Raw genomic sequence first — 16,799 nt, 5'->3', positions numbered from 1 at the left:
ATATTTCAAACTGTAAACCCTGCCTAAGTGTTCTAATGGGCCTCCTCATGGGCATCGGTAACCAGGCTTCCCCCTTAGGAAGTCCACACGTTCTCAAGAAAATGCTAAACCTCGAGAAAAAGCCATTTGTTTATGATATAGTTTAGTGGTTCCTTGTGAGCATCTGAAGCAAATGAAAGAACACGAGGCAATGGCAGCACAGCTTTAGACATTGCCTGGAGAATAATTATTTTTTTAAAGTGATATGAAATTTGGGAAATGTTTTTTTTTCCCTGAATTAAATAAAGCAGATACTGGATGTAATGTGAAGGACTAGATGCTCATGTTTCTAAAGCTGTAAATGATTTTGATAATAAAGAATGCGAAAAGTTTTCATAGATTGTACATCACAGGATTGAAAGAGCTTTGTACAGTAATAGCAATGGTCTGGGCAGAGCATTATTCCAAAACCCCAGTGCAGACATCTAGCCCCTGATCAGCTGTAACATCTGAACTGACCACCATAAAAGCAGTAAATTATCATAAGCTACAGTCTATAATCCTACAGCTCAACTCTAGCAACCTGCTCTAAAGATCACAACAAGCCTCGCGCTCTACACAACTGCTCAAGCTGTCCTTTTTGTACCAGTATTATATAATATAAAGAAATAAAACTGAAAGGGTGTAACTGGTAAAGATTTACATTAAATAGCGTATTTTTCGCCGTATAAGACGCACTTTTTCTTCCCCAAAACTGGGGGGGGAAAGTTGGTGCGTCTTATATGGCAAATACACATTAAAACCTGTCCTATCGCGGCAGTCCCTGCGGCCATCAACGGCCGGGACCCGCAGCTAATAAAGGACATCACCGATCGCGGTGATGCCCTGTATTAACCCTTCAGACGCGGCAATCAAAGCTGACCGCCGCGTCTGAAGCGAAAGTGACACTAACCCGGCTCAGTCGGGCTGTTCGGGACCGCCACGGTGAAATTGCGGCGTCCCGAACAGCTTACAGGACACCAGGAGGGACCTTACCTGCCTACTCGGTGTCTGCTCTGGGCCGGGATCCCCTGCATGGCCGGCGCTCTCCTTCGACGTCATCACGTCGTCGCGCACACCGTCCCGTCATCCAATAGGAGCGGCGTGTGTAGCGACGTGATGGCGGCGATAAAGAGCGAGGACACCCCAGGGACGCGGCGACAGCGATGGAGGGCGACATCCAAGGCAGCGGTGATGGGCCTGGAGTGGCGGGGACACGTGAGTACTACCTCCTCCAGTGGTCTTCAACCTGCAGACCTCCAGATGTTGCAAAACTACAACTCGTGGCATGCTGGGAGTTGTAGTTTTGCAACATCTGGAGGTCCACAGGTTGAAGGTTCAACATTTTTCACCCTTTAAAATTGGGTGCGTCTTAAATGCCGGAGCGTCTTATATGGCGAAAAATACGGTACCTTCCATAGCATCCGGCACATTTGCCCTGTCTTTGCACATAGTTCCATAAACCAACAGATTTTCCATTTAGGAACGTTTCACCCATACAGCCCTTAAAGTCAGTTGTTTGGACTGAAGATGGCTTCTAGAAAAGAAACAAAAAGATGACAACATAAAACTATATAATAATAATAACAAGAATAAAATAATAATAATATTTTTACATAGTTACATAGTTAGTACGGTCGAAAAAAGACATATGTCCATCAAGTTCAACCAGGGAATATTAATAATAATAAATAATAATAAGTAGTAGTAGTAGTAGTAGTTATAGTTCTCACATGTTTATTTCTCAGTCAAGTATCAAGAAAGCAGAGACAGGCTTCTCAAATGCCACAGCCTGTCACACCTCCTAGTGAGAACATGTAAGAAGGCCTGCCAAACTGTGGCACTTGAGTAGCAGGCCCCACGTCCTAGTTAATTGGCTGAGAAATGAAAAGGAGATATTTTATAAGTTAGGCAACCACCATCAGCTCCAGGAAAGGTATGCTCTGCTTTTATAATGTAATGCCAGTAGCTGGGTACTGCAGGTGTGCAGCCAGGCTGCATTGTCTGCTTTGTTTTCCTATTTCTGCTCTAGGCATCCTCCTCTGCCCTCTCTTCCGCCCTCTAGGGGCCACATGCTCTAATGTATCCTTCACCCTCCGCTCCTTGGCATTACCTATTTATGGCTTCTCCATCCAGCCAGCTTTGAGTGAGCAATATTGTGTTTTTTTTCATAGTAAAAGGATGTGTGGTCCTGATCTACTATTCCATTTCTGACCAGTGCCAGCTTACCACACATTGCTTCTGTCTGACCCTTATGTACATAGCTGCTTCTCTTCTGCATGATCCATAATGTTGACACTAAATCTGAGCCTTTATCTAACCAAAATGTATTTTTCTGCTGCTACCAGAACATCTTCAGATCTGCTATAGCTACACCTTTTGGTTGCTTAACCCTCACTGAAGCTGAATCTCTTTCTGCTGACCAGTACCATTTACTGGACCTGCTTTCTGCTACTGACTGTGCTGTATCTCCTGCTATTACCACTGGGCTGCAGACCAGTTGCCTTACCCTCACATCTGCCTATGTCCCTGATATCTGACACCAGGCCAGCCATTAGCTGTACTAGGGCCAACCTAGGGGCAGTAATCTGGTATCCTCTAGCAGCAAAATCCAGCTTCTGCATCCTGCAGTTGGATAAAGGGTAAATACCTTGAGGACACCTTGCTCCCAAGGTAACACCTAAGCCAAACCAGTTACACAGTGGATCACACCTGTTGGCGCATTACATATACCCTAACACTTGTCTACCAGTGTCTGCAGTTCTTAGAGCTGACAAATTGCCATTAACCGGTTTTACATACCTGTACCCCGCTTCCAATGCCCCCAATAAACATTAAAGTGGAATTATCCACATGGAGAATGGATGATGTTCCTGGAGAAGACAATGTTTTGGGTGATGTTTTCTGAGATGAGGTGACTTCTTCTACACTTAACGTTCCTGATCTACCAAACCTGTTATACAAATGAAATGAAGGCAAGTCAATCTCTTGACATAAAGATCTGTTGGTAGTTTATAAATCAAATCCTTAAAATATATAAAAAGGAAGCACTGGCTCACTGTAGTTCAGGGCTGCACCTGACCCAGGGAATCTGTTAACAGTAAGCCAAGTATACATACAGCATCCCTGGCTTACTATTTTGTAAGTAGAGGAAAGGACATCTCACAGATTATTACAGGAGTCCCACTTCACACAGATTTTCTGTCGCGCCCTATGATCGTACTAACATTAACTAACACACTAACACTACAATTTACAGCATTGTATTGAAGCCAGTGCAGATGATGTTGTGCTGGTGTGCTGTGCAATTACATCTTGTGCCAGCTAAACATCTTTGCCACTGGCTACTTCTGTACGTCATGTGAAAGGTAAGGAAGGACACAGCTGTATATAAAGCATCCAAAATGATAATATTAAGAGTAAATACACATTTACCTTGTTGCATAAATTTTATGCCATTTGTTGTTATCTATTTGCATATCAGGGTCTTCAATTCTGGTTGCTCCAGTGCCCAGGTCCCACACGAAAGAAACTTTACCTTTTCGCATTTCAACTGCCATGAAATCAGCCTATCCCGAGCAAAAAAAGAAGGAAAATCATGCAGCATACAGTATGACATCATGGAACACACGTATCTTTGAATTCTAACTCTAAAATTCAAACTTTAAAAGTGAGTTGCAAGGTTAGAGCCAGTCATACAGTAAATGTATATGGATAAATTACTATTTATCCAGTAAGACCTCATACTGGGCATCCAACCAAACAAACATGGTGTCAATGGTCCACCTGACATTCAATAACCCAGCCAATGAAGATTCCAAACCAGATAAATTATTAATCTTGCAAATCACAACTCTGCTGTAGCCAACTCTGCTATAACATTGCTGATATAATAGATGCTTGAGAATTAGAGATATATTATGGGTACTCCGACACTAAACATCTTATTCCCTAGCCTGATCGTGGGGGTCCCGCCGCTGGCACCCTGCGATATGAAAAAATGATGGATTATTGCGGCAGTGGTTGTGACGTCATGCCATGTGATGGCCCCTTTGGAATGGTGAAGTATCCCTTTAAATAAAATATAATATACTTTCTATGCTCTTAAAATTCATATCTCCTTTGCATGTTTAGAGGGACACTTTACTTCAATGAAAACGTTGTATATCTTGTTGCATGCCCAGAAAGGATGAGAAGGCTTTGCCTTCCACCTCGCTTGGATAAGAATAACTGAGTCATAAAACATATTTTTGAGCAAAGATATTTTTTAATAGACTGACCTTAGTGTTACTGCCCAAGTAAAAGAGGAGATTATCTGGTTCATTGGTTTTGACATTCAGTGTGAGAGTATTGAAGTTTGTAGAGCGGATTTCAGGATGGTAAGAGCGGACACAATCTCTGTCTGCTGAAACAGCTACTTTAATCTGAAAACACAAACCATAAATCCATGTTAGAAGCTGATAAAGCATTTATTTCCTCTATTTGTTAATATATTAAAATGACATATACTATTTACTTATTAAACACTAACAATTGTGAGCAGGCAGCAGGTACCGTATATGGGAGGTATGTATCACTGAGACTTCTTACCTCAGTGACATGTGACTGGAGTTTGGGTCCAGGTTATGGGAGTGACTGAAGGTTCTGGAGATAAAGTCACTCCCATACTCCAGTTCTGGTGTGTGTGGTGGAGTCCTGAACCTCATCTCACTAGTGTGTGAGCACTGCCAGACAGCAGCAGAGAGCAGTTGCTCAACAGCTGGGCTGGTCTTTTTGTCCATGGTATGTTGGATAGTAATTTAATGCACTAAATAAAAGGCTGACTGTGGGATTGAACAATTGTCCTGTATCGATAGTGAGGTGCAGTGGGGTAATATTGTGAAAGTCTCAGTATTAAGTATCCTGTATTGTGCCTTTGTAGGTGCAATGCTCACGCAGTAGTTGTTAGCGTCCAACAACAGTAGTTCGTTTCAGCTTTCTGTTGCCATTACCTTTATTCACTGCATCTGCACTGTTTTTTGTGCAATGCTCTTACTTTTCCAAGGAAGCATAATCTGTTACTAGTTTCATGCTGCCCAAACCTCAGGCAGCATAAAACAATGACAGGCATCCCTATCACAGTGATCTTTAATTCAGTTGGTCCCCGGTGGTTTGATTGATAGATTGATCCCTATTAGCATATAAGTTAGGGCCGGTATTGTGCCAATTTTATTGACATGTCAAAAGCTGGACCTTGTCATTTCCATTGAGATTGTCGATGTTTCTCAGAAATCGCTCACACCCGATTCCTGCTCATGTCAAGACAAAGAATAATCCTCCCAGGCAGAAGCAATTGATGGCAGGGTTATTCTTCTTACCGTGCTTTTGCTTTAAGTGCTGCTCTTTCCTACCTCGTGCTAAATGCACTTATGGGGGATTCTATAATATTGGGATGGGGATATAAATGCGCTTGACCGCTTGTACTGTGTGAATATACATAAATGGTGTGAATCTCACTCACCGATGCAGCTTGTTTCCTCGCCTGATTGATCAGTTCTTTGATTTCTGAAAGATTCCGGCTCAGATTTTCTTCAAGTAATTTTAGAGGTTTTAGTTTATCTAGTAAAATATTAGCTTGTGCCTCCACCTCCTTTATTCGGCTTTCTGCTGTTACAGCTGTACAAAAAATACACAAATAATTGCATAAATAGGAAATTACTGTATAATGTCACTGTTTATATAGGAAAAATATGCAAAGCATTCCTTTTTTACTTAATATTGTTAAAAACATTACTGTCACCCAATACAAATAAATCACTTTTTATGCCTTTGAGACTAAAGGAAAGATTATTAACAAGTCCTGTTAAAGGGGTATCCTTATCCCATTAATAGGACTGCCCAGTCCTGGCCACCTGAGGAGGTTGGGAAGTGGGAAAAACAGCCAAGCGTAGCACTGTGATCTATATTATACATGTAATTCCCATTAAGGTATTTGGGAGAGGCAGGGGCTCCTTTCTACAGCCCACAAAAACACTCATAAACTATATATACCCCATAATGGCTCTTACATGACTATGTGGATGGAAAAATAACAATTTTACGGGTGTCAAAATGCAGCAATACAAAAATGACTTTTTTTTTTTTACCATAAAATGTTTTATTGTGTAAATACCAAAACTTAAAAAAGAAAAAACATTATTGTAATTGGTATCTGTGTACTCACACTGCCCCATATAACAAAGTTACATTTTTATTTTTAATAGCAGGAAAAAAACAATGATGGAATTGTTGTCTTTTTAATTAACGCCCTCTAAAAATAGTTTAGTCAATAAAGTATGTGCAACCCAAAATTATGTTATAATGGAAAAAGTAATTTTGCTGAAAAAAACTAGTGGAAAAATAGAAGAGTTATGGCTGTGACAATGAAAAAATAAATTAAAATACATATTTCATCTTTGGGGACAGTTCTTAAGGGGTAAATAATGTATTGGGGTGGACTGGTTATTTTACAACATCAAGGAAATTCTATAAAGCCTATTTTGGAATTGAAAGCACATTCCATGTTCAGCGTCCGCCATATTGCACTGTGTTCTGACCCTGCACATGATGCTCTTCTCCTTTTATTTCATTTCCATTCTGTTCATTTCGTTTTGAAGTCGAGATTCTACGAAATCATATAAAACATTAAGCATCTCATCATTTGTATGTGTGGCAGTCTACCTACCAGTTTTAGAAGAGTGCACAAGAAGTTCATTTGTTTTCTGCAATGTGTCATTAACCCTTGACAACGTGGAGGTGGCACTTGTCAGCTTCTGGCGGAAGTTCATGATATGGCTTAAGGTGCCGGCTGCAGAGGCATTAGCAGAAAGAGCCAGGTCCTTAGCATTCTGCAGTTTAGCGCTTGTGTCTGAAGAATGAAGAAGAAAAAGGAATGTTTACAGAGTAATTTTCTAGTATCACCAAATGTATAATTTAAGGAATATTACATTTCTCTGCTTTTCGTCTATGCACACGTTTGCAAGTCCCTTGCTTTTCTAGAACATGTTAAGCAGATCTGTCTGCAATAAAGTTTTTTATATCCAGAGGTAGGGGGTAACATTAGTCATGGCATACAGTACCTGCTGCATTAGAAATAGGTCAGTCCTTGACTAAATATACAAACATATTCATAAATTCAAAGATATCTCCTAATGGAGGACAAACAGTCTCCATAGGTTCCAAAGAATCTGGTTACATTGTGTAATATTTAAAGGGTTTCAATGAGTTTTAAATGGGAGTCCCAGAATAGTCCTTTAGAAGTGGGACACTTGACATGGCATTACAATATCTGTTAGCCATATTCCTGGGACACTTGATTGATGATTTCATGTTCTTACTTACCAGGTTGTCAAACAGCATTTGGCACTGTTGGTGCATTCTTGGACTGTCCAGTCTAAGCTTACAGAGTGAGATATTTAAAATGTAATTCTTAGAAAGGGTAAACTTAGGCTCAGTTCACATATGTCTGAGATCTGGATCAGTGAACTCAGCCTAAAACTCGCCACAACTGATGACACACATACATCAGGTGGCATCAGTTGTTTAGCATCAGGTGTTCAATAATTGTGCATGCTGGACTCTCCGACACTTCTGCGGCATGTTCCACCATCTGGTGTCCAACTTGAGATTCAGAATCAATGTGATTAGTTATAAAATCAGTTTCTCTTCAGTGCCAGACAATGATCACATGTAAAGAGGACCTTAGACTAGGCAAACTAATATTGCATCAGATTTTTAACAGGGGCTCAGGCTGTTTAATAAACAGGTGCATCCTACCCTGTCTAGTAAATCTGCACCACTTATTAGGTGGCATAGTTAAATGGGCAATGTCAGATACAAAAACCATTTTATATGTTGTACATCTTGGCAAAACATTAATCTTTCTAATATACTTCATCAAAAAATGTATTTCCTTTTTATAGAAATCATGGCTTATAAAATCAGGGCTTTGTTCAAGCTGAAGCACAGGCGTGGATAAAGTCCAGTAAGTGAGGGTGGGCTAGCACTCCTCTGTACTCTCTCCTGTCTGATAGCATTCCTATATGCTCTCTCCTGTCTGATAGCTCTCCTCTGTGCTCTCTTCTGTCTGATAGCACTCCTCTCTGCTCTCTCCTGTCTGATAACACTCCTCTGTGCTCTCTCCTGTCTGATAGCACTCCTCTATGCTCTCTCCTGTCTGATAGGACTCCTCTGTGCTCTCTCCTGTCTGATAGCACTCCTTTGTGCTCTCTCCTGTCTGATAGCACTCCTCTATGCTCTCTCCTGTATGATAGCACTCCTCTGTGCTCTCTCCTGTCTGATAGCACTCCTCTATGCTCTCTCCTGTCTGATAGCACTCCTCTGTGCTCTCTCCTGTCTGATAACACTCCTCTGTGCTCTCTCCTGTCTGATAGCACTCCTCTATGCTCTCTCCTGTCTGATAGCACTCCTCTGTGCTCTCTCCTGTCTGATAGCACTCCTCTGTGCTCTCTCCTGTCTGATAGCACTCCTCTATGCTCTCTATTGTCTGATAGGACTCCTCTGTGCTCTCTCCTGTCTGATAGCATTCCTCTGTGCTCTCTCCTGTCTGATAGCACTCCTCTGTGCTCTCTCCTTTGTGATATGACTACTCTGTGCTCTCTCCTGTCTGATACACTCCTCTGTGCTCTCTCCTGTCTGATAGTACTCATCTGTGCTCTCTCCTGTCTTAGAGTACTCCTCTGTACTCTCTCCTGTCTGACAGGACTCCTCTGTGCTCTCTCCTGTCTGATAGTACTCCTCTGTGCTCTCACCTGTCTGCTAGTACTCCTCTGTGCTCTCTCCTGTTGGACAGTGCTCCTATGTGCTCTCTCCTGTATGTAGGACTCCTCTGTGCTCTCTCCTGTCTGATAGTACTCATCTGTGCTCTCTCCTGTCTGATAGCACTCCTCTGTGCTCTCTCCTGTCTGACAGCACTCCTCTGTGCTCTTTCCTGTCTGATAGCACCCCTCTGTGCTCTCTCCTGTCTGACAGTACTCCTATGTGCTCTCTCCTGTCTGATAGAACTCCTGTGTGCTTTCTCCTGTCTGATAGCACTCCTCTGTGCTCTCTCCTGTCTGATAGGACTCCTTTGTGCTCTCCCCTGTCTGATAGAACTTGTGTGTGCTTTCTCCTGTCTGATAGCACTCCTCTGTGCTCTCTCCTGTCTGATAGGACTCCTCTGTGCTCTCTCCTGACTGATAAGACTCCACTGTGCTCTCTTCTGTCTGATAGAACTATTCTGTGCTCTCTCCTGTCTGCTAGTATTCCTCTGTGCTCTTTCCTGTCTGATAGCATTCCTCTGTGCTCTCTCCTGTCTGATACTACTCCCCTGTGCTCTCTCCTGTCTGATAGCATTCCTCTGTGCTCTCTCCTGTCCTATAAGACAGGAGAGAGCTCAGAGGAGTACTATCAGACAGGAGAGAGCACAGAGGAGTACTATCAGACAGGAGAGAGCACAGAGGAGTACTCTCAGACAGGAGAGAGCACAGAGGAGTCCTCTCAGACAGGAGAGAGCACAGAAGAGTACTATAAGACAGGAAAGAGAACAGAGGTGTCCTATCAGACAGAAGGGAGCACATAGGAGTCCTATCAGACAGAAGAGAGCACAGAGGAGTGCTATCAGACAGGAGAGAGCACAGAGGAGTCATATCAGACAGGAGAGAGAACGGAGGAGTACTATCAGACAGGAGAGAGCACAAAAGTGTACTATCAGACAGGAGAGAGAACAGAGGAGACCTATCAGACAGGAGAGAGCACAGAGGAGTGCTATTAGACAGGAGAGAGCACAGAGGAGTACTGCCAGACAGGAAAGAACACTGAGGAGTACTATCAGACAGGAGAGAGAACAGAGAAGTACTATCAGACAGGAGAGAGCACAGAGAAGTACTATCAGACAGGAGAGAGCACAGAGGAGTACTATCAGACAGGAGAGAGCACAGAGAAGTACTATCAGACAGGAGAGAGCACAGAGAAGTACTATCAGACAGGAGAGAGCACAGAGAAGTACTATCAGACAGGAGAGAGCACAGAGGAGTACTATCAGACAGGAGAGAGCACAGAGGAGTGCTATCAGACAGGAGAGAGCACAGATGAATCCTATCAGACAGGACAGAGCACAGAGGAGTGCTAGCCCACCCTCACTTACTTGACTTTGTCCATGCCTGTGCTTCAGCTTGGACAAAGCCATGATTTTATAAGCATGACTTCTATAAAAAGGAAATAACATTTTCTCATGAAGTATATTAGAAAGGCTATTGTTTTGCCAAGATGTACAACATATAAAAAGATTTTTAATCTGACAGGGCCCGTTTAAAGCTAAAGATTTGAGCCAATTTTATGGCACATTTGGCACATTCAAGCCCTTTTGTAGTGAACATGGTGTAGACAAAGTGATATTTTGTTCGCAATTCATTTAAAAATATTGTACATGTGTAAAACTTGCACAATTTTCTCTAAGATAACTAGACAGTTGAGTATATTTTTTTTATTTGAAATGGTTTTAGTCCCTTTCTGCACCTTGTTTGGAGGTTTTACAAGAGGAAAATATCCTAGTGATCCTGCATCACTCACTACACAGCTCTCCTGGATAAAAGTCCATTTCATGCTATAAATAGAGCTATGTTCTCTGTCTACAGTCCACGGAGACTTGCCTTCCTATTACTATTTATTCACAGCGCTACAAGTAAAAGGATGAATTTTATGTTCCTCACCATTTGGTAGAGATCTCAGAGTTCGCAGCTGCTCGCTTATCTGTCCGGTAAATGCATGCGTACGCTTTTGTATATTATCTACTTTTGTCTTCAAGCCTTTAAAGCGAGACACGAGGCCTGCAAGAGAAAACACATGATTCCTGCCACTATAATCTTCCCTCCAAAGAAAATAAAAAGCACTAAACAAAGAAAGCGGCTCAATAGCTAAATTATCATTTAGATGTAAAGCATTGCAAAAATCAAAACTTAACTCCTTCACGACCCCTTGAAATTTGATTTGTGGCTTACGTTTTCTCCTAACCTTCTAAAACTTTTTTTTTTCCACTGACAAAGTTGTATTGGGGCTTATTTTTTTTTAGACAACTTGTACTTTTTATTGGCATACTTTATTTTATCATAAAATGTACTATGAGGTCAGAAATAAACTATATGTAGGGCAAAATTGAAAAAAATATGGAATTGCACAATCTTGTGAAGTAATAATTTTTTTGGGTGTTCTTAATACAGTAAAACTGTCATGATAACTTTATTCTATGGATCGGTACGATTCCAACGATACCGAACTTAAATAATTTATGTTATATTTTATGGTTAAAAAAAATAGAAAATTGGAAAAAAAAAAAATCTGTTCATTGAGTGTTCTAACCCCTATAACTTTTTCTTTTTGCACTGAAAAAGCTGTGTTAGAGTTTATTTCTTGCACCATAATCTGTCGTTTTTAACGGTACCACTTTTGTTTAGTTCTTTTTAGCTTTTTGATTACTTTTTATTTATTAATAAATGTTTTGTGATGTGACCAGAAATCTGGGTGTTTAGATTTTTTCTTCTGCCTGTGGTTTTGGAAGCTAGTAGGACACTAATGGGAAACTAGTGACTGGTTGTAGGCAACTTTCTTTGGCATATACGGCTTTCTGCGCTGGCATATCCAGTTTTGTGGGTGTGGTTTCCCAGGCGCACAGTTTAGGCACTGATTTACGACATGTGACTTTTGAAGTCACACTGTTTTATGTAATGGCCAGTCCAGCCGGGACCAGGCACAGGCTGCCACGCCTAACTGACAGACATGTGCACTCCACATTAGCTCCAAGTGACACGTAATATTAGTCTGAATTTATGCAGGTGAAAAAAGACTAAAGTTGCACATGTTAATAAATAACCCCTTTGAAGTTTTTCTTTAAATGCCCTCACTTTTTAGAATCCACTTTTTTGGCTAAAAACAAAAACAAATTATGCAGCAAACCACACAAAAGCCTAAAAAAACTCAACAGGCTTGTTTGGTTTAGAAAACTCAGAACAGCACACGCTTGTTACTAGATGTAGAAATTGTAAAAACAGTAAGACGTTTTTAATTGGAACACAATAATATATAACATACCTTCTGTGCTTCGACTTAAATTTTTGGACTGGTCTAGAAGTTTGGAACTAAACTTTATGGAATAATTAGATTCAGAGCCTAAAGATCCCTCTGGTCCAGATACCTTGGGAAAAGAAAAGTGTCCTCCTTAATCATGACTTAGTATTGCATGGTAACCCCCAAAAAAGATATTAGACCAGATTTACTATTGAAAATGCACAAGAATCTGGGCACAATGGGGGAGATTTATGAAAACCTGTCCAGAGGAAAAGTTACTGAGTTTCCCATCAGATCGCTTCTTTCATTTTTGAAAAGGCCTCTGAAAAATGTATGAAGCGATCTGATTGGTTGCTATGGGCAACTCAGCAACTTTTCCTCTGGACAGGTTTTCATAAATCTCCTCCAATTTGTGTAGATAAAAACATATCGCATTTTTTGCTGTATAAGACGCACTTTTTCTTCGCCAAAACTGGGGGGGAAAAATTGGTGCGTCTTATATGGCAAATACACATTAAAACCCTGTCCTATCGCGGCAGTCCCTGCGGCCATCAACGGCTAGGACCCGCGGCTAATACAGGACATCCCCAATCACAGTGATGCCCTGTATTAACCCTTTAGACGCGGCGATCAAAGCTGACCGCCGCGTCTGAAGCGAAAGTGACACTAACCTGGCTGCTCAGTCGGGCTCTTCGGGACCGCCGCGGTGAAATCGCAGCATCCTGAACAGCTTACAGGACACCGGGAGGGACCTTACCTGCCTCCTCGGTGTCTGATCTGTGAATGACTGCTCCGTGCCGGGATCCCCTGCATGGCCGGTGCTCTCCTTCGTCGTCATCACGTCGTCGCGCACGCCGTCCCGTCATCCAATAGGAGCGGCGTGCGTAGCAACGTGATGGCGGCGACGGAGAGCGAGGTTACCGGGCAGCAGAGACGTTCCGGAGCGACCGGGACACCACGGGGATGCGACGACAGCGATGGAGGGTGACATCCAGGGCAGTGGTGACGAGCGGTGACGGGTCCGGAGCGGCGGGGACACATGAGTATAACCTCCTATACCAGTGGTCTTCAACCTGCGGACCTCCAGATGTTGAAAAACTACAATTTTGTATTTTTCTTTTGTCATTACACCTTCAATTGATGTTATGTCCTACCCTAAAAAAATATGCCCCTGCTGGAATATTATACAGTCTTGCATGTTTCAACAATTCTGAGTGTTGAATTTCACAAACATTTCTGCACTATGAAATGATAGCTTCATTTTTGGATATGTTCCATGGATCAAACATTTGAATAGAAGTAAGGCTTAGAAAAGGTTCTTTTCATGGAAAATGAAATTATGAACAGAAGAGCGCAGTATATTTAGGTCGTTGTTCTCTCTATAAAAGACAAATTACCTTCCTGCTGACTAAAACTGAAAGAAGAGAATGGAAACAAACACTTATCTAAAACACAGCTTTAATGACTTCTAAATTAATCATATATGAAGACACGAGAAAAATGTATGTTTTCTATATTTTGTAACATTATAATAATTCATATTTCTTACCCATGGGCATACCATACATAAATTCAGATGAAAATAAATGCATGAGCAGCATTTTCCTATTTCTTCGATCTGCACTATAAACCAAATATTGGTCAAAATAATCAATTACTGTTATTACAGGAAGTACTGTTATTTTTTTAGGTTATATATACAGTATCTATATGTTAACTGACTTGCATATACTTTTCTATGTCAGTCTATCTGCCACTTTTATTGGTTCACTAGGCAGGGCACCAGGTTCCTGCACTGATCCCCAGTTCTGCTTGTGGTTGGCACTCCAGTGTTACAGAAGCAGCGGACATCAGGTGACCGCCGCATCCAATCAGCAGCCTTGGCAGTGATGCTCTATCAGTGCCAAGGACATCTCATACTGAACACTAGAGGAAAAACAGGGGATCAACGTGGGAATGGAGGCAGGGGAGATGAGGGGACAGTAAGAACTAACACACAGGGAACGATGATGGAACAGTAATGACTGAGACACAAGGCAAGATGAGGGGACAGTAATGACTGAGACACAAGGCAAGATGAGGGGACAGTAATGACTGAGACACAAGGCAAGATGCGGGGACAATAATGACTGAGACACAAGGCAAGATGAGGGGACAGTAATGACTGAGACACATGGCAAGATGAGGGGACAATAATAACTGATCATATGATGTAACATATCATCACTATGCGTAGTAGGCATCCTGGCTCCTAACAAATTTGCCAAGCTCTGCCCTAAGTGATGGATTATATTTTAGTAAGTATGTGCTCTTGTGCCATTTCAGCTATGATACGATGGATGTGTGTGGATATTGAGCAGCACATGGTTACGGTGAGAACAGTGTGAACAGAACTTTGAAGGGGATTCCTCACGAGTGAAAAAAATTATATCTAAAAGGGGTCAGAGTTCCTGCGATGGGGCATGGGGCAGGTGAGTATGCATTATTTTTTATTTTTTTTAAGGTACCCAAAACAATTTGAGTAGTTTTTTATTTCTCTCGAAGAAAACCCATGAGGATGATTTCACATCATGAATCTAACATGGTACTCACCACAGACAGAGCCTCGGTGACTGTGGCATTAGCTTGCTCCGCCACTGCCTCAGCCTGTTCAATCATACTTTTAATACCCGAGTGAGCTTGTACAGCATTTGTGGCATTCAATGAATTATTCCTCACATCTGAAAGAGAACTTAAACATGGAGATTTTGCATAAATAGGAGACATAGGCTGTTCAGTATAGTAACACACATTCCAAAAGGATCAGAAACATAATATACCAACATAACATGCTAAAAAAAAAAATTGTTGACATATTTTAGCCGATTACGGATGAAAATGCAGGTATAAAATATGTTAGTAAATTTTGACAAATTCAAAAAAGAGTTTATTGAAAAACAAAGAAACCATATACATACAAGGTGTGCAATTAAAGAGGCAAACAAGTAAAGGCCCAGTGGCCAGGGGAGGCCAAAAGGGACAAAAACATAATCACCAAAATAACAAAAACAATGCGTATGTAGAGAAGGAAGAAGGATGGCAAAGAGAGTAGTAGGAAGGGCGACAGGGCAATTATATCAGATAGATCAAGATGTCCAGAGCTGCAGGTAAGGGAGCCAGATAAGGGACAAGCTAGGCAGGAGGCCCTTCGGCAACACTTAGAGCTAAGAAAAAAACGCAAGCACATGTACGGTTGACAACCAAAGACAGACAAAATAAAGGAGAGAGAGAAAACACAAAGGACAAAGACCAGGGGAAGTTAGGAACATAGGACAAAAGGAAACATACACAACACAGAGAGTAGGGAACTGACAGGAGATATGCCACCAATGAGTTAAGAGGAGGACTGCAAAGGGACAACACAGCTGCCCAAGCATAGGAGAGCTATCTCAGGGACCTATACCTATGGGAGGAACAAAATTATGACCAGGTGGTGTCTATACGAGTGGCATCTGCCTGGAGGACAGTCATTAATTCCTCAATATGGAGAGTGTGAGGGACCTCCGCAAACCATTCCTGCAGGGTGGGAAGGTCCATAGACTTCCACCTCCGAGGGATGACCGTTTTCCCAGCCTGAAGGAGGTGCCATGCCAAAGACCTCTTGTAACTCGCTTGCACCATAGGGAACATGAAAAGCAAGGCCGCCACCGGAGTATGAGGGACATGAACACCTGACACTTCCGAAATAACCTGTAGGAATGTGTGCCAGAATGGGGCAAGTGCAGAGCAGTCCCACCAAATGTGCGCCATGCTACCCATTGCGTCCCCACACCGCCAACAAGCCTCAGAAACTGAAGGATACCAGCAATGAAGGGTCGCTGGCACTCGGTACCAACAGGGACATCATTTTGTAGCAGGTTTCCTGTGCTTTAGTGGCAATCACAGCTTTATGAGTCAGTAGGGTTTCCAGGGGTTTAACCAATTAAAGGGGTACTCCCGTGGAAAACTTTTTTTTAAATCAACTGGTGCCACAAAGTTAAACAGATTTGTAAATCCCTTCTATTAAAAAATCTTAAGTACTTTTTAGGGGCTGTATACTAAAGAGAAATCCAAAAAAAAAATGCATTTCCTGTGATGTCATGACCACAGTGCTCTCTGCTGACCTCTGCTGTCCATTTTAGGAACTGTCAAGAGCAGCATATGTTTGCTATGGGGATTTTCTCCTGTTCTGGACAGTTCCTAAAATGGACAGCAGAGGTCAGCAGAGAGCACTGTGGTCATGACATCAGAGGAAATGCATTTCTTTTTTGGATTTCTCTTTAGTATACAGCCCCTAAAAAGTACTGGAAGGATTAAGATTTTTTAATAGAAGGGATTTACAAATCTGTTTAACTTTCTGGCACCAGTTGATTTAAAAAAAAAAGTTTTCCACGGGAGTACCCCTTTAAGGACGGAGGGTTTTTCAGTTTTTGTATTTTCATTTTTCCTCATCACCTTCTAAAAATAATAACACTTTCAATTTTGCACCTAAAAATCCATATGATGGCTTATTTTTTGCGCCACCAATTCTACTTTGTAATGACATCAATCATTTTACCCCAAAAATCTATGGCGAAACGAAAAAAAATCATTGTGCGACAAAATGGAAGAAAAAACGCCATTTTGTAAATATGGGGGCTTCCGTTTCTACGCAGTACATTTTTTGGTAAAAATGACACATTGTC

The 16,799-nt window shown here is 41.7% G+C and overlaps 1 protein-coding gene across 1 annotated transcript in view; it reads right to left on the bottom strand.

Moving 5' to 3' along the window:
• The window catches only part of LAMA1 (laminin subunit alpha 1), a 197,171-nt gene that overhangs the window by 35,270 nt on the left and 145,102 nt on the right, over positions 1-16,799 (bottom strand). The window contains exons 40-48 of the mRNA XM_056521606.1: positions 14,689-14,827; positions 12,121-12,223; positions 10,746-10,862; positions 6,722-6,904; positions 5,519-5,673; positions 4,299-4,442; positions 3,454-3,587; positions 2,821-2,971; positions 1,431-1,555 (exon numbers count right to left, since the gene is read on the bottom strand). Coding sequence (XP_056377581.1) covers positions 1,431-1,555; positions 2,821-2,971; positions 3,454-3,587; positions 4,299-4,442; positions 5,519-5,673; positions 6,722-6,904; positions 10,746-10,862; positions 12,121-12,223; positions 14,689-14,827 — 1,251 coding nt within the window. The remainder of the gene's footprint in view (positions 1-1,430; positions 1,556-2,820; positions 2,972-3,453; positions 3,588-4,298; positions 4,443-5,518; positions 5,674-6,721; positions 6,905-10,745; positions 10,863-12,120; positions 12,224-14,688; positions 14,828-16,799) is intronic.

The sequence above is a fragment of the Hyla sarda genome, chromosome 5 (genome assembly GCF_029499605.1).
Source record: "Hyla sarda isolate aHylSar1 chromosome 5, aHylSar1.hap1, whole genome shotgun sequence".
Lineage (NCBI taxonomy): Eukaryota > Metazoa > Chordata > Amphibia > Anura > Hylidae > Hyla > Hyla sarda.
The sequence above is the reverse complement of the archived record's forward strand: the minus strand, read 5'-3'. Positions and strand labels throughout refer to the sequence as shown.